Below are 18,668 nucleotides of genomic sequence, written 5' to 3' on the forward strand. Positions count from 1 at the left end.
GCCACTCAGCGCTGCCATCGCGTTGCCGTAGGCGGCGTGCCCGCTTCCAAGATGGCGGCGACGGCGGCGTTTTCTGGCGCCCTACGCCGGGCGGGCTGGAGGCTCCTTCAGCTGCGGTGCCTGCCCGGTGAGGGGGCGGCCGAGCCCGGGAGAGGGGAGGGAAGGGGTGGGGTGGTGGGAACCGACCTGGTCTGGGTGAGGGGCTGAAGAAGCCTCGGGGCGGCTCGAGAGCAAGGTGAGGTGAAGGGCATAACGGCTTGCGCGGGCGCCTCGGGCTTGAAGTGGTCGCCTGGCTGGCTTCTGACCACGTTCTCGACCTGTGAGGAGCAAGAGCATCAGGGAAGGACCTGTCATTCCCATTTCACGGAGTTGACGGAGAGGGCTGTGGGTGCCCAAGATCACACAGCTCGTCCGTTGCAGACTGGCACACTCGCCCAAGTTTCTTGACTCCGTTGTCAAATCCCTGGGCCCTGATCACAGGAAACAGCCACAGAGAGCCCCTCGTCTATTAATACTTTTTCCTAAGTCAGTCATTTCCCCACCACTTCAGTAATTCTTCAATACCTGCTTATCACCTTTGCCGCCATATAGTCAGTAGTTTTGTTTATATACATCTGATTTTATAAAAATATTGACCTTTATATCTCTACCATAAATGGAAAACAAATGTCACCTCCCATAAGTAAATTATGTATTAACATATATAAGTATATAACTGATGAAATAATGTTATTTTGTATTCTCCTGTTGCTAACTCACTTCAGTCGTGTCCGACTCTGTGCGACCCCACAGATGGCAGCTCACCAGGCTCCCCCGTCCCTGGGATTCTCCAGGCAAGAACACTGGAGTGGGTTGCCATTTCCTTCTCCAATGCATGAAAGTGAAAAGTGAAAATGAAGTCCCTCAGTTGTGTCCAACTCCTAGCGACCCCATGGACTGCAGCCTACCAGGCTCCTCCATCCATGGGATTTTCCAGGCAAGAGTACTGGAGTGGGGTGCCATTGTCTTCTCCGGTATTCTCCTGTAGTCCACCTGAAATCTCCTGGACTGCAGTGGTTCTGCAATATTGCTTTGGGATCTCCCAGACCCTTTTCAAAGTTTTATGAATATTTGCTCCATTTTTTTCTGTGCATATACTAAAATAATTGATATTTTCACCCATCCCATGCTGTGTTTCTTTTAAAAATCATTGTTTTCTGAGTTGGTCCATAGATTTTTTTTTCTTTAGTGAGTGCTGTTTTATACATAACTCCAAACTATATTCAGTAGAAGAACAAATAATGCCTGTGACCCAGAAAATCTCCTAGATATTTACCCAACAGAAATGAAGGCATATGTCCGCAACAAGATTTGAACAAGTATGTTCATAGCACCTTTATTTATAATAGCCAACACGGAAACAGCCCAACAGAATAGTATTTCTTAATGGAATACTACTGAGCAGTAAAAAAGTAACAACCTACTGACCTACACAAAAATATGAATCAATCTAAAAGATACTCTGGGCAAAAAAAAAGTCATACATACACGGAACCTACGGTATGATTCTATATAGATGAAATTCTCGGACAGACAAGACTAGAGTGAAAATTTTGAAACAGGTGAATATAAATGTCACCTCAATAAAAGAAAAGTAAAAAATTTTAACTCTAGTTAAGGATGTGTGTGCTGAAATGTTTAGAAATAAAGAATGCTGAAGTCTGCGACAAATGCATCAAGAAATAGATTAATGTAGGATGAGTGTGGTGGATAGCTGTGTAGAACTTAGGTAGTGGATATACAGGCATTCATGCCACAGTTCTTTCCACTTGTCTGTGTGTTTGAACTTTTTTGGATAAATGCTGGGAAAGAAAAAAGTAGTATTAGCCTTTCCTTAGTGAACAGAGTACTGTACCTTTTAAAAGTAAAGTAAATGGGACTGTTGCAGTATTGCAGATGAGAAAACAGACACCCCATAAACACTAGGGAATCGGTACTCAGACCTAATTTCTAGTCCAGTGCTCTTGCTATGATATATAAATATGTAACATTTTTAAGTCACTTTCATTTTTTGTTTGAGCCTCACAGCATTCTCATTGAGTAAATAGAGATTATTTCTCTTAATTTGCATATTTTAAAGTCGTGCTGTTTGTCCATTAACCTAACAAATGATGGAAACATGCCTAGAAGAGAGGTGTTCTCCTGGTTTATGCTTTTGCCACCACATCATGTCAGAAGGTTCCCAGTTTGCCTAAGATTTTTGTCTAGGATCCAGCACTTGGTTCTGGCTTTCCTCTGCTTTTCTTCCATCCCTCCTACCACTCTGGGTCTCAAAGGGTCTGCTTTTGAGTCAAAGAGTCCTTGACTGATCAGCTCAGTTTCTGTTTCAGTGTCCCGCTGCCGACCAGCCCTGGCACCACCTGCCTTCCATGCTTCAGCTATGCAGCTAAGATCTTCGGATCAGCAGAAGAATCAACCCCCTCCCTCTTCTCAGCAACAGTCTGAGGCGCAGGGCGCAGAGGAACCCAATCCAGAGGCTCTGCGTTCACCCCCCAGGTAGGCATCAGAACACCTGTCCACCCATTTTGTCCACTTTAAGTGCCTGGGTGAATCTGCTTCTCCTTCCTTTCCCTTCTCCACCCTCTTCACACCTTTCATCATTTTGAGAACTATCTTTGGAAAGAACGTGTTTGTTTATTTTATGAAAATGGTGCCCATACATTCTAAAATGTTCTGAATAATACAGAGACGTTCACAAAAATAAAACAAAAAATTACCACAAATCACAAACCAAGGAATAACTCTGCTAACGTTTTTGTGATTATCCTTTTAGATGTTTCTCTAAGCAGGTTTCACATATAGCACTGTGTATATTATAAATGATTAATTACACTGTATACTATACCTGTTGTTCCAGAGCCTGTTTTTTCACTCAGCAGGACATCTTAAATGTCTTTTCACAGATTGTATGATTTTAATGGTTGTCTAATATTCCACCAAATGGCAGTACCAAAATTTATTTAACCTTTTATTGATGGATATTTAGATTTCATTTACATCACGAAAAATGGTGTGATCAAGTGTGTGATTTTATCAGCAGTGGGAGCATTGAGTCAAAGTTATGCACCTTATGAATTTTGTTCACATTTGTGGGGCCAAATTGCCTGGCAGAAAGGAGATAATAATTTCCGTCTCCATTAGATATGTTCTGTTTACTTAATCCTGCCCCTGAGAAGCTCCTCTAGCTCTGAAATGAGAGTGTTCCCAGTCGGTTTTCTGGTTTCTCAGTGAATGTCCTCTTCACTTCAGTTCAGAGGGTCGTCTTTGTGCCAGGCCCCTGTGAATAATGTCACCATTGCCCCTGTCCTCGTGGGTTACAGTTTGGTGCAAATCTAGATAAAGAAACGGTGCTGTGAGGCTATAGACTGGGATATCCAGGGTTCTGCGAGAGCGTGTCCCTTCCTATCGCGTGACCTCCTTGCTCGCTGGTTCCTTTCTCTCGGTGACTCTTTGGGAGGTGAGGGATGATGTGAGTTTTGCTCTGTTGGCACTCACACACTGATAATGACACGAAAGTAAATGTCCTCCCGACACGCGCTGAGAGGAGGCACGGCGCCTGTGGTTTCTGGCCAGGCACATTTTGCATCGCTCGGCAGGAGGCGGTGAGAGGAGGAGTGAGGACTCTGTCCTCCTGTCTGTCTCAGGTACACCGACCAGGGCGGGGAGGAGGAGGAGGACTACGAGAGTGAGGAGCAGCTGCAGCACCGCATCCTGACCGCAGCCCTGGAGTTCGTGCCCGCCCACGGCTGGACGGCAGAGGCCATTGCAGAAGGAGCCCAGGTGTGTGTGGGTGTGGGCAGGGCAGCCTGGCCAGGATCAGCCGGAGGGAGTCATACTGGCCAGAGCAGAGGGCCTCACACTCTTCCAGCCCAGCTCAGAGTCCAGGAACCCCTCACTGCTATCAGATATTCTGGTTTTGCTTGCTTTTCCTCTGTAGAGTAGAAATGGCTTTATTTTTAGATTATTTTTTAATATAAAAAGAATATACCATGTATTTGGATCTTGGGAGTTAGGTTCTAAAGGCAGATCATAGGTAGTGTGATGGAAGAAATCTGAGCTGAGTGAGGCTGGGGAAGGGTCAGTTGAGGCCAAATCAGACAAGATCCAAAGGTCACGTTGAAGAGTTACAATGTCTTTTGTCCTAAGAACAATTGGAGATATGTGCTCAGTCATGTCTGACTGTTTGCGACCCCATGGACTGTAGCCACCAGGATTTTCTGTCCCTGGAATTTTCTAGGCAAGAATTCTGGAATGGGTTGCCATTTCCTGCTCCAGGGGCTCTTCCCAACACAGAGATCAAACCTGCATCTCCTGCATTGGCAGGTGGATTATTTTCCACTAGCCCCACCTGGAGATACAGAAGATATGGGATTAAATTTAACATTTCAAAAATCATCATTTTGGCTGCTGGATGAAAGAAAGAGGCAGAGCAAGTCACTGGGGCCTGCTGCTAGTCATGCGGGAGAGAGGAGGGCTTTCTGACCTAGAGCAGTGCAGTAAACACGGAGATGGGTGGTAGAATGACATAGGAGGGAGTGACGGAGTTGCCTGTCGGTTTGCATGTGTGGGTATGTGGCCGTGCCATTTTCTAAGATTAGGGCCCCTGAAGAGGCCCAAGTTTAGGGAAGGATCGTGGGTACAGTCCTGAGCTTTGTTGTGTCTGAGGGATCTTTGGGTCAGCCAGTGGGAAACCTCAAGCATACAGGCCTGAAACTGGAGGAGCTGCCTGGACTAGAGTATATGGATGTGATCGGTAAACCGGGAACGTGAGTGAGATTGCCTCGGGTGGCACGAGTGTGAGTGTGCCAGGAGTGTCATGTGAAAAGAGAGAGGAGTCTAGGTTCTCGGGGACCACTGACATTGAAGGGTGGGTGAAGCAGTTCAGTTCAGTTCAGTCACTCAGTCGTGTCCAACTCTTTGCGACCCCATGAATCGCAGCACGCCAGGCCTCCCTGTCCATCACCAACTCCTGGAGTTCACTCAGACTCACATCCATCGAGTCAGTGATGCCATCCAGCCATCTCATCCTCTGTCGTCCCCTTCTCCTCCTGCCCCCAATCCCTCCCAGCATCAGAGTCTTTTCCAATGAGTCAACTCTTCACATGAGGTGGCCAAAGGACTGGAGTTTCAGCTTTAGCATCATTCCTTCCAAAGAAATCCCAGGGCTGATCTCCTTCAGAATGGACTGGTTGGATCTCCTTGCAGTCCAAGGGACTTTCAAGAGTCTTCTCCAACACCACAGTTCAAAAGCATCAATTCTTTGGTGCTCAGCTTTGTTCACAGTCCAACTTTCACATCCATACATGACCACTGGAAAAACCATAGCCTTGACTAGCGGGGTGGAGTGGCAAAGGAGACTGAGGTGGAGGAGCCTGGCTCTGGAGGCCAAGCAGCAACATGTGGACGGAGCTACTAGGTGTCGGTGACTGCAGTAGCAGCCGTTGGAGGGGAGTGCAGGTCAGCAGTAACGGGGTGGGTTGAGGAGTGAGCGGAGGGTAAGGAAATGGAGAGGCGTGTGGCTGGGAGGGGTAGAGGGGAGCTGGTGTACGAGCAGGGAACGTGGGATGGAAGGTAGAGCTGGAGGATGCAGAAACACGGGTGATGGTGAAGATACAGGAGACATGGCAAAATTAAAAATGTGAGGTTCCTTGAAGGCAAGACTTATGAAGTCCAGGAAACAGGTGGAAAGACTGGCCTTCGATGTGTTAGAGGCAAAGCTGGAGAAGACAGCTGCAGATTTCATTTCTAGAAGAATCTTTTGGGTTCCCAGAGAATGGCTTCTGTTTTCTCTGAAGTAGGCGTGGTTGTCTCATGAACCTGACGTTAGGAAAAAGTGGTAAGAGACAAAGATTTGGAGGTGGCAGGGGAAGTTTGAGAGAATCATTAGAGAAAGATGTAGCACCTGTAGAGAACGGAAATGTAACAGGATTGTTTGGGAAAATCTGATTCAACTGATTATTCTATGGTTACCTGGCTTCCCCCCCACCCCACCCACTCTGCATATCTCTGTTCATACGGCTGCATAATACCTGTTGTATTTACTTGAACTCAATTGATAAACATTTGGGTTGTTTCTATTTTTTTTTTTAGTATTATAAACCTATGTGTATGACATAATTAAGTATATTTCTGGTTGGTTTCTTCAGGACAGATTCTGAGAAGCGGAGTTGGTCTTTCAGGGAGTGTGTCAGTCAGAAGAAATCACTCGAATAGAGAGAATTTAACACAAAGCATTGTTAACTAGATGTGACGTTGGTAACCAGGTAGCCGGAAGGATAAAGAGAGCATTAAGTATCCTCAAGGTGGCACCTGCAGAGCATAGCTCTCACCCTGTTCTCCTGCACTAGCAGGCAGGTTCTTTACCATTGTGCTGCCAAGGAAGCCCAGAAAGTCTAGGCACTTCCGCCAGGAGAGAATTCCTTCCCGACTCCCAACGGTGGGGATTTTTTAAGTCTCTTTGTTTCTTTCTGTCCTCTGTCCCTGCTGTCATCAGGGTTCTTCCGACCGTAGCTTCTCAGTGACTGTTGTTTATCAGGAGTAATAAAAGGTCTCTGTGACTTTGTTAAATAACTCCTTAACAACTCAGTAATAAAAGTTTGTGGGTTTTTTTTTTTTTTTTTTTAATAACTGAGAGACCTACTTTCCAAGAGATTTAGGTTAAGTGAGCTAGAAAGACAGCACTTTTTCCAAGGCCCTTTTCACAGCAGTTACAATTCTAGGTTACAAGTGTTAGAACTCAACTCTGAACTGGCTCAAGCAAGATGTAGAGTGTTTCAGCTCATTTAATAACAGAAAAGTCTGAAAGTGGCTCTGGCTCAGCGTTCTTATCTTGTGCTGCTGGGAGCTGTCTCCATGGTGTATCTGCTTTGCTTTCCCCTCCGTGAGCTTCATTCTCAGCAGGGGCTTCCCTTGAGTTGAGAGAGTCAGCAACCCCAGAGGAGAGAGAGTCCCTTTTCCCTGTCGGTACCAGCGGAATTCCAGAGGCAGCCTTGTAGGACTAGATTTGGTCATGTGCATATCCTAGAACTAGGTGCTGTGAACTCCACACGTGCAGGCCTGGATCCCCTGCTTTGCATCACACCTGGGGGCCTGATGGAGTGTGGAGGGACGAGTGCTCAGCTTCTCCCAGATCACATGGACCAAGAATGAGGAGTGAGGGTGTCCCACTGAAAGCCAAGCTGCTGGTGCCAGGAGAAGAGGTGCTAGTGATGGACAGGCAGCCAGTGGCCACTGCACCAGCCTGCCACTTCCCTGTTTTCCCTCTCCCCCTCTGTAGTCCCTGGGTCTCTCCAGTGCAGCCGCCAGCATGTTTGGGAATGACGGCAGTGAGCTGATCCTGCATTTCGTGACCCAGTGCAATGCTCGGCTCACCCGTGTCCTGGAGGAGGAGCAGAAGCTGGTACAGCTGGGCCAGGCAGAGTAAGTCCCTCAGCATCATTGCTCGGGGTAGCAGCTAAGGATGGGAGGACTCAGGCCCCACCAGCTGTCCCCAGGAGGCCAGTCCAAGCAGAGCCTGCAGAGTAGCGCTGAGCACCCCAGCTGCTCCGATGGGACAGAAATGGAGCTGCCTGTCTCGTTCTAGCTGGTGGAACCATCCCTGCTAGAACTGAGTAGATGGGGTAGCACTGAGCCCATGCCTTCGACCCGGAGATACTCTGTTTTCTTTTCTCTCTTCCAGGAAGAAGAAGACAGACAAGTTCCTGAGGGATGCTGTGGAAACCAGACTGAGAATGTTGATCCCGTACATTCAGCATTGGCCCCGGGTACACGGTCCACCCACATCCAGGCCCCAGGGTGACAGTGTGTTCATGTATATGATTCTAAGCACCTTCACATGGAAGGTCTGGCACGATGTTCAGAAGTTAGCTTGCTAGTCTCCGCAGACCCAGGGATGCGCAGTGTACTGGTACACTAGGTGTCAGATTGAGGAGAGCCAAAGAGAGGGCCTTCTGAGCCGCCTGTGTCTCAGTTCCTGGAGATGTGAGTGGCCTGGTCCTAGATCACGTCCTGGTAGGCTGCTAGTGGCCCAAGTGTGTCACTGGGTTTTTGGTGAGGAGGGCTCCATGAAGGAGATTAGAAAAGTCAGGAGATTTTACTGACCGTCATCATCAGCAGGCCTTTGGCATTCTAGATCTCAGGGGAGTGGGACTTCTTTTCAGTTTGTCAGTGTGACACTTAGAGAATTGGAATGTTCATTCCAAGGGCTTTCCCCAAGTTTTCTAAAGCTCCATTTTTCCTCCTCCTCTTTTCAAAGCGTGTCACAATGTGGGCCATTCTCGGTTAAGAAAGTCAATATATATCAGAACTGAGAGAACCCACAGATCAACTGGTATCCGCTGCCCAGCTGGGAGATGGTTGGGCACTTAATTTCAGCTGTGGGCCGGGTGTGAGGGAGTTCAGCCCAGAGTCAAGGCCTGCCCCGTGCCCGTGCTCGCATGCTCGATTTCCTGGACTGACTCATTCCACCTTGCATTTGAAGCCGCACAAGTGCATGAAGTAGGCCCTGGTTGCCTTCTTATTAAGCATGTTTCCTCCTGGGCTATTTCAAGATAACTTTCCAGCCAATCGGGGACATCTCTCAAGGCCACAGCCAGTGGGTTTCAGAGTTGGTAAAGTGACAACCCTTGGACTGTCCGGTGTTGATATCTGCTAATGAAGGCATCTCTGGGCTGTGCCACTGCTTATATGAAAGGATTTTGAGGTCTCAGGTAACAGAAATCAGTTTGAGTTAGGGGAAAAAAAAACTGGAAGGAGTTTATCATGAGCAGGGCATGAAGGGCAGGAATGCTGCTGGGCTCTAGGATGGCCTAGAATCGGGGCTTAGCAACCTCCCCCAGACTCCACTCCTAGCCTTGCCTCTTTCTCCATGTTACAGAATGGGGGTGCCCTCCTCCATGCTTACTCAAAGATACCAGGCTAGACCTGGCTGGCTGCATTCCCAAGTTCACATGCCAGGGATTGAGGATCTGACTGGGCAGCAGAGGGTACTCTGCCCCGGCTCCCATAAGCTGTAGTTGGGAGGGAGCCTTAGATGCCAGGAGCTCACAGCTGTGGTTGGAGATGGAGTGTCTCAGAAGGAGGGCTGCGCGGGCCCCTTACTATCTCTACCGAACAGTGAGGTGCTGTCATTACCGGTGTGCAAGTGCCCCTTCGTGTGTCATCTCTCCCCAGGCCCTCAGCATCCTCATGCTCCCTCACAACATCCCACCCAGCCTGAACCTGCTGACCAGCATGGTGGATGACATGTGGCATTACGCTGGGGACCAGTCCACTGACGTGAGTGCTCTCCTTAGGCCCACAGAGGGTGGGGACGGCTGCGTTAAGCATTTCCTCCAGAAGTTTGTGAAATTTCTTTGATCACACATCCCTTCAGGGGGACTCCAGAGTCATTCTCATCTTAGGAAGGAGAGTTTAATGTATGAGGAGGGTCCCTCAACAAGCCACAGTAGCCTCTAGGTCATCTTCATTCAGGGACCAGTGCCATATCCACACATCAGTGCTCCTTCCCCCCAGAGTGTGACACACGGCATCAGAGGGCTGATTGGGCTGCCGTTTTATAATTATTTCCCCCTCAGTCTCCTAAAATTTAGATTCTGTGGCAGACTTCCTCAGTGTATGTCTTTTATGAGACTGATTTTTTTTTTTTTAAAAAAGGATGCTGTAGAGACGTTCTCTAAGACATTTTTTTTTTTAAAGACATTGCTTTAAAAAGAAACTCCCTCCCTACACCCCATCTTGGCCTGCTTTGCTCAGAGATCAATAAGCCTCTAAACACGCAGCCGGAAAGAATCTGACTTGTTAATACTATCATATTTCTGGTAGAAAATTAAAAATGTATATACACATGTATATATCTACACCTTCCTAAGAGAAGTTAATATGCGATGGTACTTGGTGAGATCCAGGATGGGAGGCAGAGAGATGCTTCCACCACAGTTCTAACAAAGTGCTTTAATAAACTTCTCTCATACGGGAATATACCACCAACAGAGATGGTTGGAAAATGAAATTAGAAAGCCCAGAAATCAGGGAGGTAAAACAGGAAGCAGCCAAGCTAGTGCTCTGAAGAGCGATTGGCCAGGATAGCCACAGCCAGAAGTTGCTGAAGGACCTGAACTCTCAGCTCCTCCCAGGTGTTCCAGTCTGTCCCTGACGCTGCCTCAAGCCCTCACATCACTGATGGATGACACAAGGTTTGGTCACAACTGCCTGATCACAGAGCCTCTCTGGAACTTAGACCCCAAGGACTGTAGCAGGCCAGGGTCCTCTGTCCATGGAGTTCTCTAGGCAAGAATTCTGGAGTGGATAGCCATTCCTTTCTGCAGGGAATCTTCCCTAACCAGGGATCAAATCTGGGTCTCCAGCATTGCAGGCAGATTCTTTACCATCTGAGCCACCAGGGAAGCCTGAAAATTACATGAGATCTTTGTAAGCCCGTGGACTGTAGCCCTCCAGGCTCCCTGTGTCCACAGAATTCTCCAGGCAAGAATACTGAAGTGGGTAGCCATACCCTTCTCCAGGGGATCTTCCCAACCTAAGAATTGAACCTGGGTCTCCTGTACTGCAGGCAGGTTCTTTACTATCTGAGCCACCAGGGAAATACCTAGATGTCCGGAGACTTGGGCTTTTCACTGGTGGGTTCAAAGCTGAGTGGACGTAGCAAAATCACATGGGATGCTTAATAAACATCTAGATCCTGGCACTTAACTTCAGACCTGCTGACTCTGAGCTCTAAGAGGTTGGGCCCAGGAGCCTGGATTTTCAATCTCCCAGGTGATTCTGACACCCAGCCTAGTTTGGGAACAACTACATTGTCCAGAGGGCCACGTGTATCTGTGAGGGAAAGAGGAAATTAGGAAGGAGCCCAGGAGTGCCAGGGGCTTTGGGTAGGAATCACTCAGACTTCCCCCAGCCTGCAGCAACAGTGGTGACCTATCCCCCTGGATGGGTTCCTTTGCAGTTTAACTGGTATACCCGCCGAGCGGTGTTGGCTGGCATCTACAACACCACTGAGCTGGTGATGATGCAGGACTCCTCCCCAGACTTCGAGGATACCTGGCGCTTTCTGGAAAACCGAATCAGCGATGCAATGAACATGGGCCACACTGCCAAGCAGGTAGCTCGGGGCTCAGCATCTGGGAAGCTTTCTCACTAAGCGCTCTGTCCTTTTGGGCCAAACTTGTCACCTGTCTGCTCTCTTGGTCCCCTTGGGCCTCAGCTAACAGTCCTAGGGGCCTTCACAGGGAGCCTGACTGGTTCTTCCTCACCCCAGCCCTTCCCTAAGAGCCACATGTGGTCCCTTTGTTACTGTGTTATCTGTAGACTCTTCTTCCAGGACACAGGGCCCTCTTGATTCGACCTGTAGGGGCTAGTGAGCCTACAGGTCAGACCTCCCTGTCTCACGTCTGAGCAGTGGTGGGGCCTGAGAGAACCTGACTCTGACTCCTTCTAGGTCAAGTCCACCGGAGAGGCCTTGGTGCAAGGACTCATGGGCGCAGCAGTGACGGTGAGTGCCTCCCAGCTCGTCCCTGCCCAGTTGGCTCCAGTCCCATGATCCTCACGCATGTCACTCACCCCAAGTAGTTTTGTAGCCTTAAACTGGGGAAGCTAATCTTAGGACTGGCAGTGGTTCAGTCCCAATCTCTAGATTCCAAATATCTCACCTCTGTTTGTTACTGGCGTGAAGACAAAACTTATGCCTGGGACCCTGGTACATCAGATCTCCGCATCATAGCCACACAGGCTGCCTCGGAAATCTGTCTTCGCCATTGGAGTCCTGGGGGCAGGGCCAGGTCTCATCACTCTCTGTTTCCATCCTCTTGTCAGCTCAAGAACCTGACAGGTCTAAACCAGCGCCGGTGAGCAAGAAGGGCTGTAACTAGAGTACCCGGAAGAAAACCCATGGATATATTTAAAGGGCTTTGAAACGTACAAGGTGCCATCTATGGAACAGGGTGTCAACGAGAAAGCGCCAAAGGACTCTGCAACACTACCACAGCCACCTGGGAACCACAGGGCACTGGGCAACACAGGTGTAGCCCAGGGTTGGGCCACTTCTTCAGTTCCTAATGCCAGGCCAGGCCTCCTGATGCCTTTTGGCACCATAGCTATGGGACTGAAAAACGCAACACTCAAGCATTCAAATCATGGAAACCCAACACATCCCTCTTGTGGTCTCTCAGGCACTTTGACCATGTCTTAACCTGCCTCTGGGGCTCCCAAGTCAGAGTCCGGATCTGAGGCCACCCCAGGTGTCAGCTCCCCCACAGCACAGCACAGGCCTGTGGGTTCCATGCTGCCCTTTCATGCTCCAGTGTCCTGAGTCGTTGCACCTGGAAACCCCCTGGGCAGGCTGCCTCACCTGAGACAGGTGCCTGCTGGTGCTCAGCCTGGCCAGAGGTGTGGTCCCAGGCCCTGTGTCATGTTAAAACAGCACTCATTGCAGGATTATTAGTGAACTTAGTCTGTAAAATATTATAATAAATATCTTTGAAGCAGTTTCCTGTTGTGTAGGGAATTTCCATACAGACCATGGCAGCTGTCCAAGACCCCAGAAGCAGAGAGCAGGGTTTTGGAGAAGGCTTGCAACTGGCAGCCAGGAGACCTGAGTTAGGGCCCCGGTGCTGTGTGACGTTGCTGGGCAGCTGTGACAGCTCTGCACCTGTGGGCCCAGGCCTCCCTTCAGTAAAATGGGGGTGACGGGGTCTTTCCCCCTCCCGGTTAGCTGCTTCGGCTCCTCCTGCCCATCGCTGACTATTTCCTTGACACAGTATTTAGCTTTACAAATTCTCTCAGCCTCTGTGCTGGCCGAGCCCCCTATTTAAGTCCGGTTAACTCTGTTGTGTAAGTCTGTTCAGGCTGCTGTGGTGAAACGTCTCACAGTTCTAGAAGCGGGAAGTCCAAGATCAAGGTGCCAGCTAGCTTGGTCCTTGGCGCTTTCTTGCTGGCGCACATGGCCCCCTTCTCCCTACATTCTCACACGGCAGAGAGCATGCCAGTGTGGTCTGCCGCCTCTCCCTGCTTTTGTTAGAGCACTGATCTGAGAGTTCTGTCCTCAGGACCTCATGAAGACCCCCTTTCCAAGTATCCTCACGTGAGGAGTTGCGGCTTCACCATTTTGGTGCACGCAGCATCCAACAGCCATCTGTCTTCTGCGCTTCGGTCTCCTGCCCAAGTGGACTGAATGACGATGGGAGTAACGGCTAGTGGGAATTTCCTGTCTCACGCACGTTCCTCTGGGCCCTTTCTGCACCTGATTCTTTCATCTTGACATCCTGTCAAGTTGCCTGCAGTAGCTATCATATTTTGTTCCATTCCCTCTTTTATCCTTTATAGCATCCATCTCACACTCAACAGATAACCTTAATTCTTAATTTACTGAGATGATACAGGCTTCAGTGCAAGGGCCCCCTTAATGCTCTTCTCTGTCTCAGATGTCACTCCTTGCTAAAGCAAACGCCTCTGTCCCCTCTGATTATTCTTTCTCTTCCCGCTACATGTTGTCCCCTGCCAAGTTCTATTTTAGGAGTTCTCTGTGTAATCTGCTGCCACCTGGGAATTCCCTGGCAGTCCAATGGTTAGGACTTTACTTCATTTCAGGGGACATGGATGTGGCACAACCAAAAGCAAAAAAAGACCCATCAGACCTCTTTGCAGGCTGTTTACGACACTGCCTACTATGTGCACGTAACCTACATGTGCCCTTCCCATAGAATTTAAATTATCTGTAGATTTCTTATAGTACCTAACACAATGTTTAATGCTATGGTAAGTAGTTGTAAATGCTATATAAATAGTGCAGGAAATTTGTTTTATTTTTGGAACTTTATGGAATTTTATCCTCGGTTGGATTCAAAAACCCTTGCATATGGAGGACCAACTGTACTTTTCTTCCATAGATTTACACACTTCATTCTTTCAAAAAATGTTACAGTATTCCTGTGTTTGTATATATAACCAGGTCTCTGTCAATGGGCAACTTTTATTTATCTTTTGCCAGACTGCTGCAGTGAACTGGAGAAGGAAATGGCAACCCACTCCAGTGTTCTTGCCTGAGAATCCCAGGGACGGCGGAGCCTGGGGGGCTGCCGTCTATGGAGTCGCACAGAGTCGGACACGGCTGAAGCGACTTAGCAGCAGCAGCTGCTGCAGTGAACGTCCCTGTACATGTATGTTTGCTTACACCTGCAAATGTTTCTGCAGTATGGATTCTTAGAAGTGTTACTGTGGAATCAAGGGCGTGTGCATGCTTTGCCAAATCGCCCTCTGAATGGTTGAACCTGGTGCTTCTTCAAAAAGGTGGGAGTGGTGGGTGGAAAACTTCAGGCCTCCGAGCAGCAGGCGGCGCTGTGAGCGCCCGTCCGCGCCAGTGGCGAGGCCCAGCTCACGGACTTCCGCTGGAGGAGTTGGCGCAGGCCCGGCAGAGCTGACAACAGAGGTCGAGCGAGCGGTGGGGCGCGATGCCGTACGCCAACCAGCCCACAGTGCGGATCACGGAGCTCACCGACGAGAATGTCAAGTTCATCATCGAGAACACGGACCTGGCGTAAGACTGCTGGGGGAAGAGGTTGGCGGTTCTGGAGAGCCGGGGTCCCAGCCTGCGGGACGTCGTGTCTTTTCAAAACTGGCTTCCGCTTTGGGCGCGGTGGGGCGCGAGCCTGGCCTGTCGAGGCTGCGGTGCCCACACGCCGCTTGGTTTTCATTCCTCAGGGTGGCAAATTCTATCCGGAGGGTCTTCATCGCTGAGGTGCCCATAATAGGTAAGCGACCCCAGTCTCGTTGCCAGGGCTACCGGGCCTCTCTCCCCCCACCCCACTCCTCCCCTTGCCTTGCAGCTCCTGCCCCGAGCCTTGGTTTGGGCGAGGGATTGGGAGCGCTAAGAGGACAGTCGTGCTGGAGACTTGATCGGGCCCTTTGCCCTTGGCCCAGGCCCACTCTGGCCACCTCTCTGGCTCCCACGGGCTATTTAGTTCCATTCTTTTCCGTGCGTTGGTGACGCGCATGGGCTCAGGAGTCTGTGGACTGGGACTCAGAAACTGTTTTCACTTACTATCGCTGCGAAACTTGGGAAAGCTATTAAACTCTTGTTGCANNAGTCCCACGCTGCCAGGGGAGGAGGGGACCACGCTCATCTTGTCCTTGCCGGCTAAGCGGGGCCTGGGTCTCAACCTCCTGACCTCCCTATGCATCTTTCAAACTTGACCGCACCTGCTTTGCTTCAAACCACAGCTCGTAAAGCTTCCAGCACTTGATTCGTCACAGCAAACTCTTTTTACCACCAGTAACGCACAGAGTCGGGCACGACTGAAGCGACTTAGCAGCAGCAGCAGCAGCAGCAACCTTTGAAGGGGCCTTCCCTGGCGGCTCAGTGGTTAAGAACCTGCCAATGCAAGAGATGTGGGTTTGACCCCTGGGTTGGGAAGATCCCCTGGAGAAGGAAATGGCAACCCACTCCAGTATTCTTGCCTGGGAAATCCCATGGATAGAGGAGACTGGAGGAGTCCATGGGGTCACAAGAGTCAAACACAACTGAGCAACTAAACAACAAAAAACCTTTGGAGGAGTTTTGGCCAACAATAACCACCAAGAGAGTTTTCATAATAAAAAAGCATCTTTTCTAGAGTAGGGTATTCTCAAACTTCTTCCTTCTCTCATTCTCTTAATTTTTCCCCAATGCACTCTCTGTCTGCAGTACTGTCACCTAATTTTTTTTTTAATTCAACTTTTTTATTTTGAGATATTTGAAGATTCACATGCAGTTATAAGTTATGGAGAGTTTCATGATATCTTGCAAAACTAAGAACAGTATCACAACTAGCATGTTCAAGGTACAGAACATTTCCATCACACAAGATCCCCCCTCTGTTGGGCTTTTATAGCCAAACCCACTTCCCTTCCCACCTTACCTCCTTTAACCCTGGCAACCACTAATCTGTTCTCTGTTTCTATACTTTGGTCCTTTCCAGAATGTTGTAAAATCAGAATTGTAAGTATGTCATCTTTGGGGACTGGCTTTTTTTTTTTTTTAACTCAGTGTAATTCTTCGGGGAACCATCCCAGCTGTTTCCTGTATTAATGCTTTGTCTTTTTCATTGCCAAATAATATTCCATGGCATGGATGTGTTGCAGTTCGTTTGTTTGAACACCCATTGAAGGATGTCTGGTCCAGTTTTTGACTGTGATGAATAAAGCTGCTATAATCATTCGTGTATAGGTTTTTGTGTGAATATAAATCTTTACTGCTCTGGGACAAATGCCTAGGAGCGCAACTTCTGGGTCTTATGGCAATTGAATGTTTAGTTTTTGCTGCGCTGTTTTCCAGAGCGGCTGTACCATTTTGCATCCCCACTGGCAATGTATAATTTGATGACCTCATCTCTTCACATCCTTGCCAACATTTGTTGTTATCACTTTTTTTCTCTTCAAGTCATCCTGATAAGTGTATAGGGATATCTCGTAGTTTTAATGTGCGTTTCTCTACTGACTAATGTTGGAAATATTTTTATGTGCTTATTTGCCATCTGTGTATCTTCTTCAGTGAAATCTTCCTTCATGTCTTTCGCCCAAGTTCTAATTTGAAGATTTGCTTTTTTAATGTTGAGTTCTGAGAGTTCTTTATATATTCTAGATACTAGTCCTTGTCCACATATGTCTACAAGCATTTTCTCCCAGTCTGTAGCTTGTCTTTTCATCCACTTAAAACGGTCTTTCACAAAGTAAGATTTAATTTCAATGATGTCCAAATTATCAGTTTTTCCTTTTATAAATTGTGCTTTCAGTGCCAAATCTAAGAACTTTTCACTTAGCCCTTGATCATATAGACGTTTTCCTATGTTTTACTCTAAAAGTTAGATCATTTTATGTTTTACCTTTAAGTCTGTGACCCATTTTGAGTTAAATTTTGTAGAACATATGAGACTTGGGTTGATGTGGTGTTTCCCCACCCCCTTTGACCCATGGATGTCCAGTTGTTCCAGTACCATTTGTTGAAAAGTCGCCTTCTCTTTATGCCATTGAATTCTTTTTACAACTTTATAAAAAATCAGTTGGATCCATTGTGAGTTCTCTGTTCTGTTTTGTTGATTTATGTCTCTATTTCTTGGCTGATAGCACACAGGCTTGATTACTGAAGCTACACAATAAGTCTTGAGAATCAGGTAAACTGAGTCCTCTCACTTTATTCTTTTTGAAAACTGTTTTAGCTATTTTATCTCCTTTGCCTTTACATATATACATTTTAGAATAATCTTATCTATGAAAGTGAGCGCGTTAATTGCTCAGTCATGTCCGACTCTTTATGACCCCATGGACTGTAGCCCCGTGGGCTCCTCTGTTCATGGGATTTCCCAGGCAAGAATACCGGAGTGGGTAGTTATTCCCTTCTCCAGGGAATCTTCCCAACCCAGAGATTGAACCTGGGTCTCCTGCACTAGCAGGCAGATTCTTTACTATATGAGCCACCAGGGAAGCTCAGTCTTGTCTATAGCTACAGAAAATCTTGCTAGATTTTAGAAATTGCCTTCAAACTTGATCAGTTTGGGGAGAACTGACATTTTTACTATGTTGGGTCTTCCAATCCATGTTTAAAATGTAGAGTGTGGAGCTTCCTTGGTGGTTCAGTGGATAGGAGTCTGCCTCCCAATGCAGGAGACACAGCTTAGATTCCTGGTTGGGGAAGATCCCACATGCCACACGGAGCAACTAAGCCCTGTGCCACAACTACTGAGCCTGTGCCCTAGAGCCCATGCTCTGCAACAAGAGAAGCCACCACGGTAAAAAGCCCACGCATGACAACTGGATAGTAGGCCTGTTTGCCACAAGGAGGAAAAAGCCCGTGCAGCAAAGAAGACCCAGCACAGCCCAAAATAAATAAATTATGCCATTAGTTTACAAATGTAGTGTGACAGGGTTTATGTAGCTACACCTATCAGTACAACTCTGATAGTGAACATCCTCATCCTTCCATAGTTTCCTCCTTCCCTCTCATGTCTCCTTTACCGACCATGTCAGTCCATGGACAATCATTGCTTTGATTTATTTTACTATATATTAGTTTGATTTTTTTACTAATTGTACCAGATAAATACATACAGTGAAATACAACAACAATTAAAACAAAGAAATATTCTATATGCAACAACATGGATGAATCACAAAATAATTACACTGAGTGAAAATAAATGAAACCAGAATTAAGGAGTACATATTATGTGATTTCATACACATACACTCCCCCCACAATATAACATATTTTATACATACATATATACTATATCTTAAAGCATGGAACTATTTCACTCATATGCTACTGAAAATCAAGTATGCATAAAACACTACTCTGAAAAGTCTTCCTAAGAGCCAGTTTCCAAGTTTGAACTCAGAGGTTGCCCGCAGTATGTCTTCATTCAACTCCCGGGTATAACTGGGGATAGGGAAAGTTGGGGCTTTCCTGGTAGCTTAGCTGGCAAAGAATTCACCTGCAATGCAGGAGACCCTGGTTCAATTCCTGGGTCTGGAAGCTCCTCTGGAGAAGGGGTAGGCTACCTACTCTAGTATTCTTGGGCTTCCCTTGTGGCTCAGATGGGAAAGAATCTACTTGCAATTCGGGAGACCTGGGCTTGATCCCTGGG

General features: G+C 47.8%; 2 protein-coding genes across 2 annotated transcripts; both read left to right on the forward strand.

The window, feature by feature from the left end:
• Nucleotides 1-12,535, forward strand: COQ9 (coenzyme Q9). Its single transcript, XM_018062040.1, has 9 exons — nucleotides 1-127; nucleotides 2,370-2,535; nucleotides 3,684-3,819; nucleotides 7,316-7,458; nucleotides 7,718-7,802; nucleotides 9,211-9,315; nucleotides 11,000-11,155; nucleotides 11,492-11,545; nucleotides 11,866-12,535. Exons 1-9 carry the CDS (start codon nucleotides 52-54, stop codon nucleotides 11,899-11,901), a joined length of 957 nt encoding a protein of 318 aa, XP_017917529.1. The 5' UTR covers nucleotides 1-51; the 3' UTR covers nucleotides 11,902-12,535.
• Nucleotides 14,105-15,087, forward strand: POLR2C (RNA polymerase II subunit C). The gene is made up of 2 exons (XM_018062041.1): nucleotides 14,105-14,584; nucleotides 14,749-15,087. Exons 1-2 carry the CDS (start codon nucleotides 14,499-14,501, stop codon nucleotides 15,032-15,034), a joined length of 372 nt encoding a protein of 123 aa, XP_017917530.1. The 5' UTR covers nucleotides 14,105-14,498; the 3' UTR covers nucleotides 15,035-15,087.

The sequence above is a fragment of the Capra hircus genome, chromosome 18 (genome assembly GCF_001704415.2).
Source record: "Capra hircus breed San Clemente chromosome 18, ASM170441v1, whole genome shotgun sequence".
In the NCBI taxonomy this organism is placed as follows: domain Eukaryota; kingdom Metazoa; phylum Chordata; class Mammalia; order Artiodactyla; family Bovidae; genus Capra; species Capra hircus.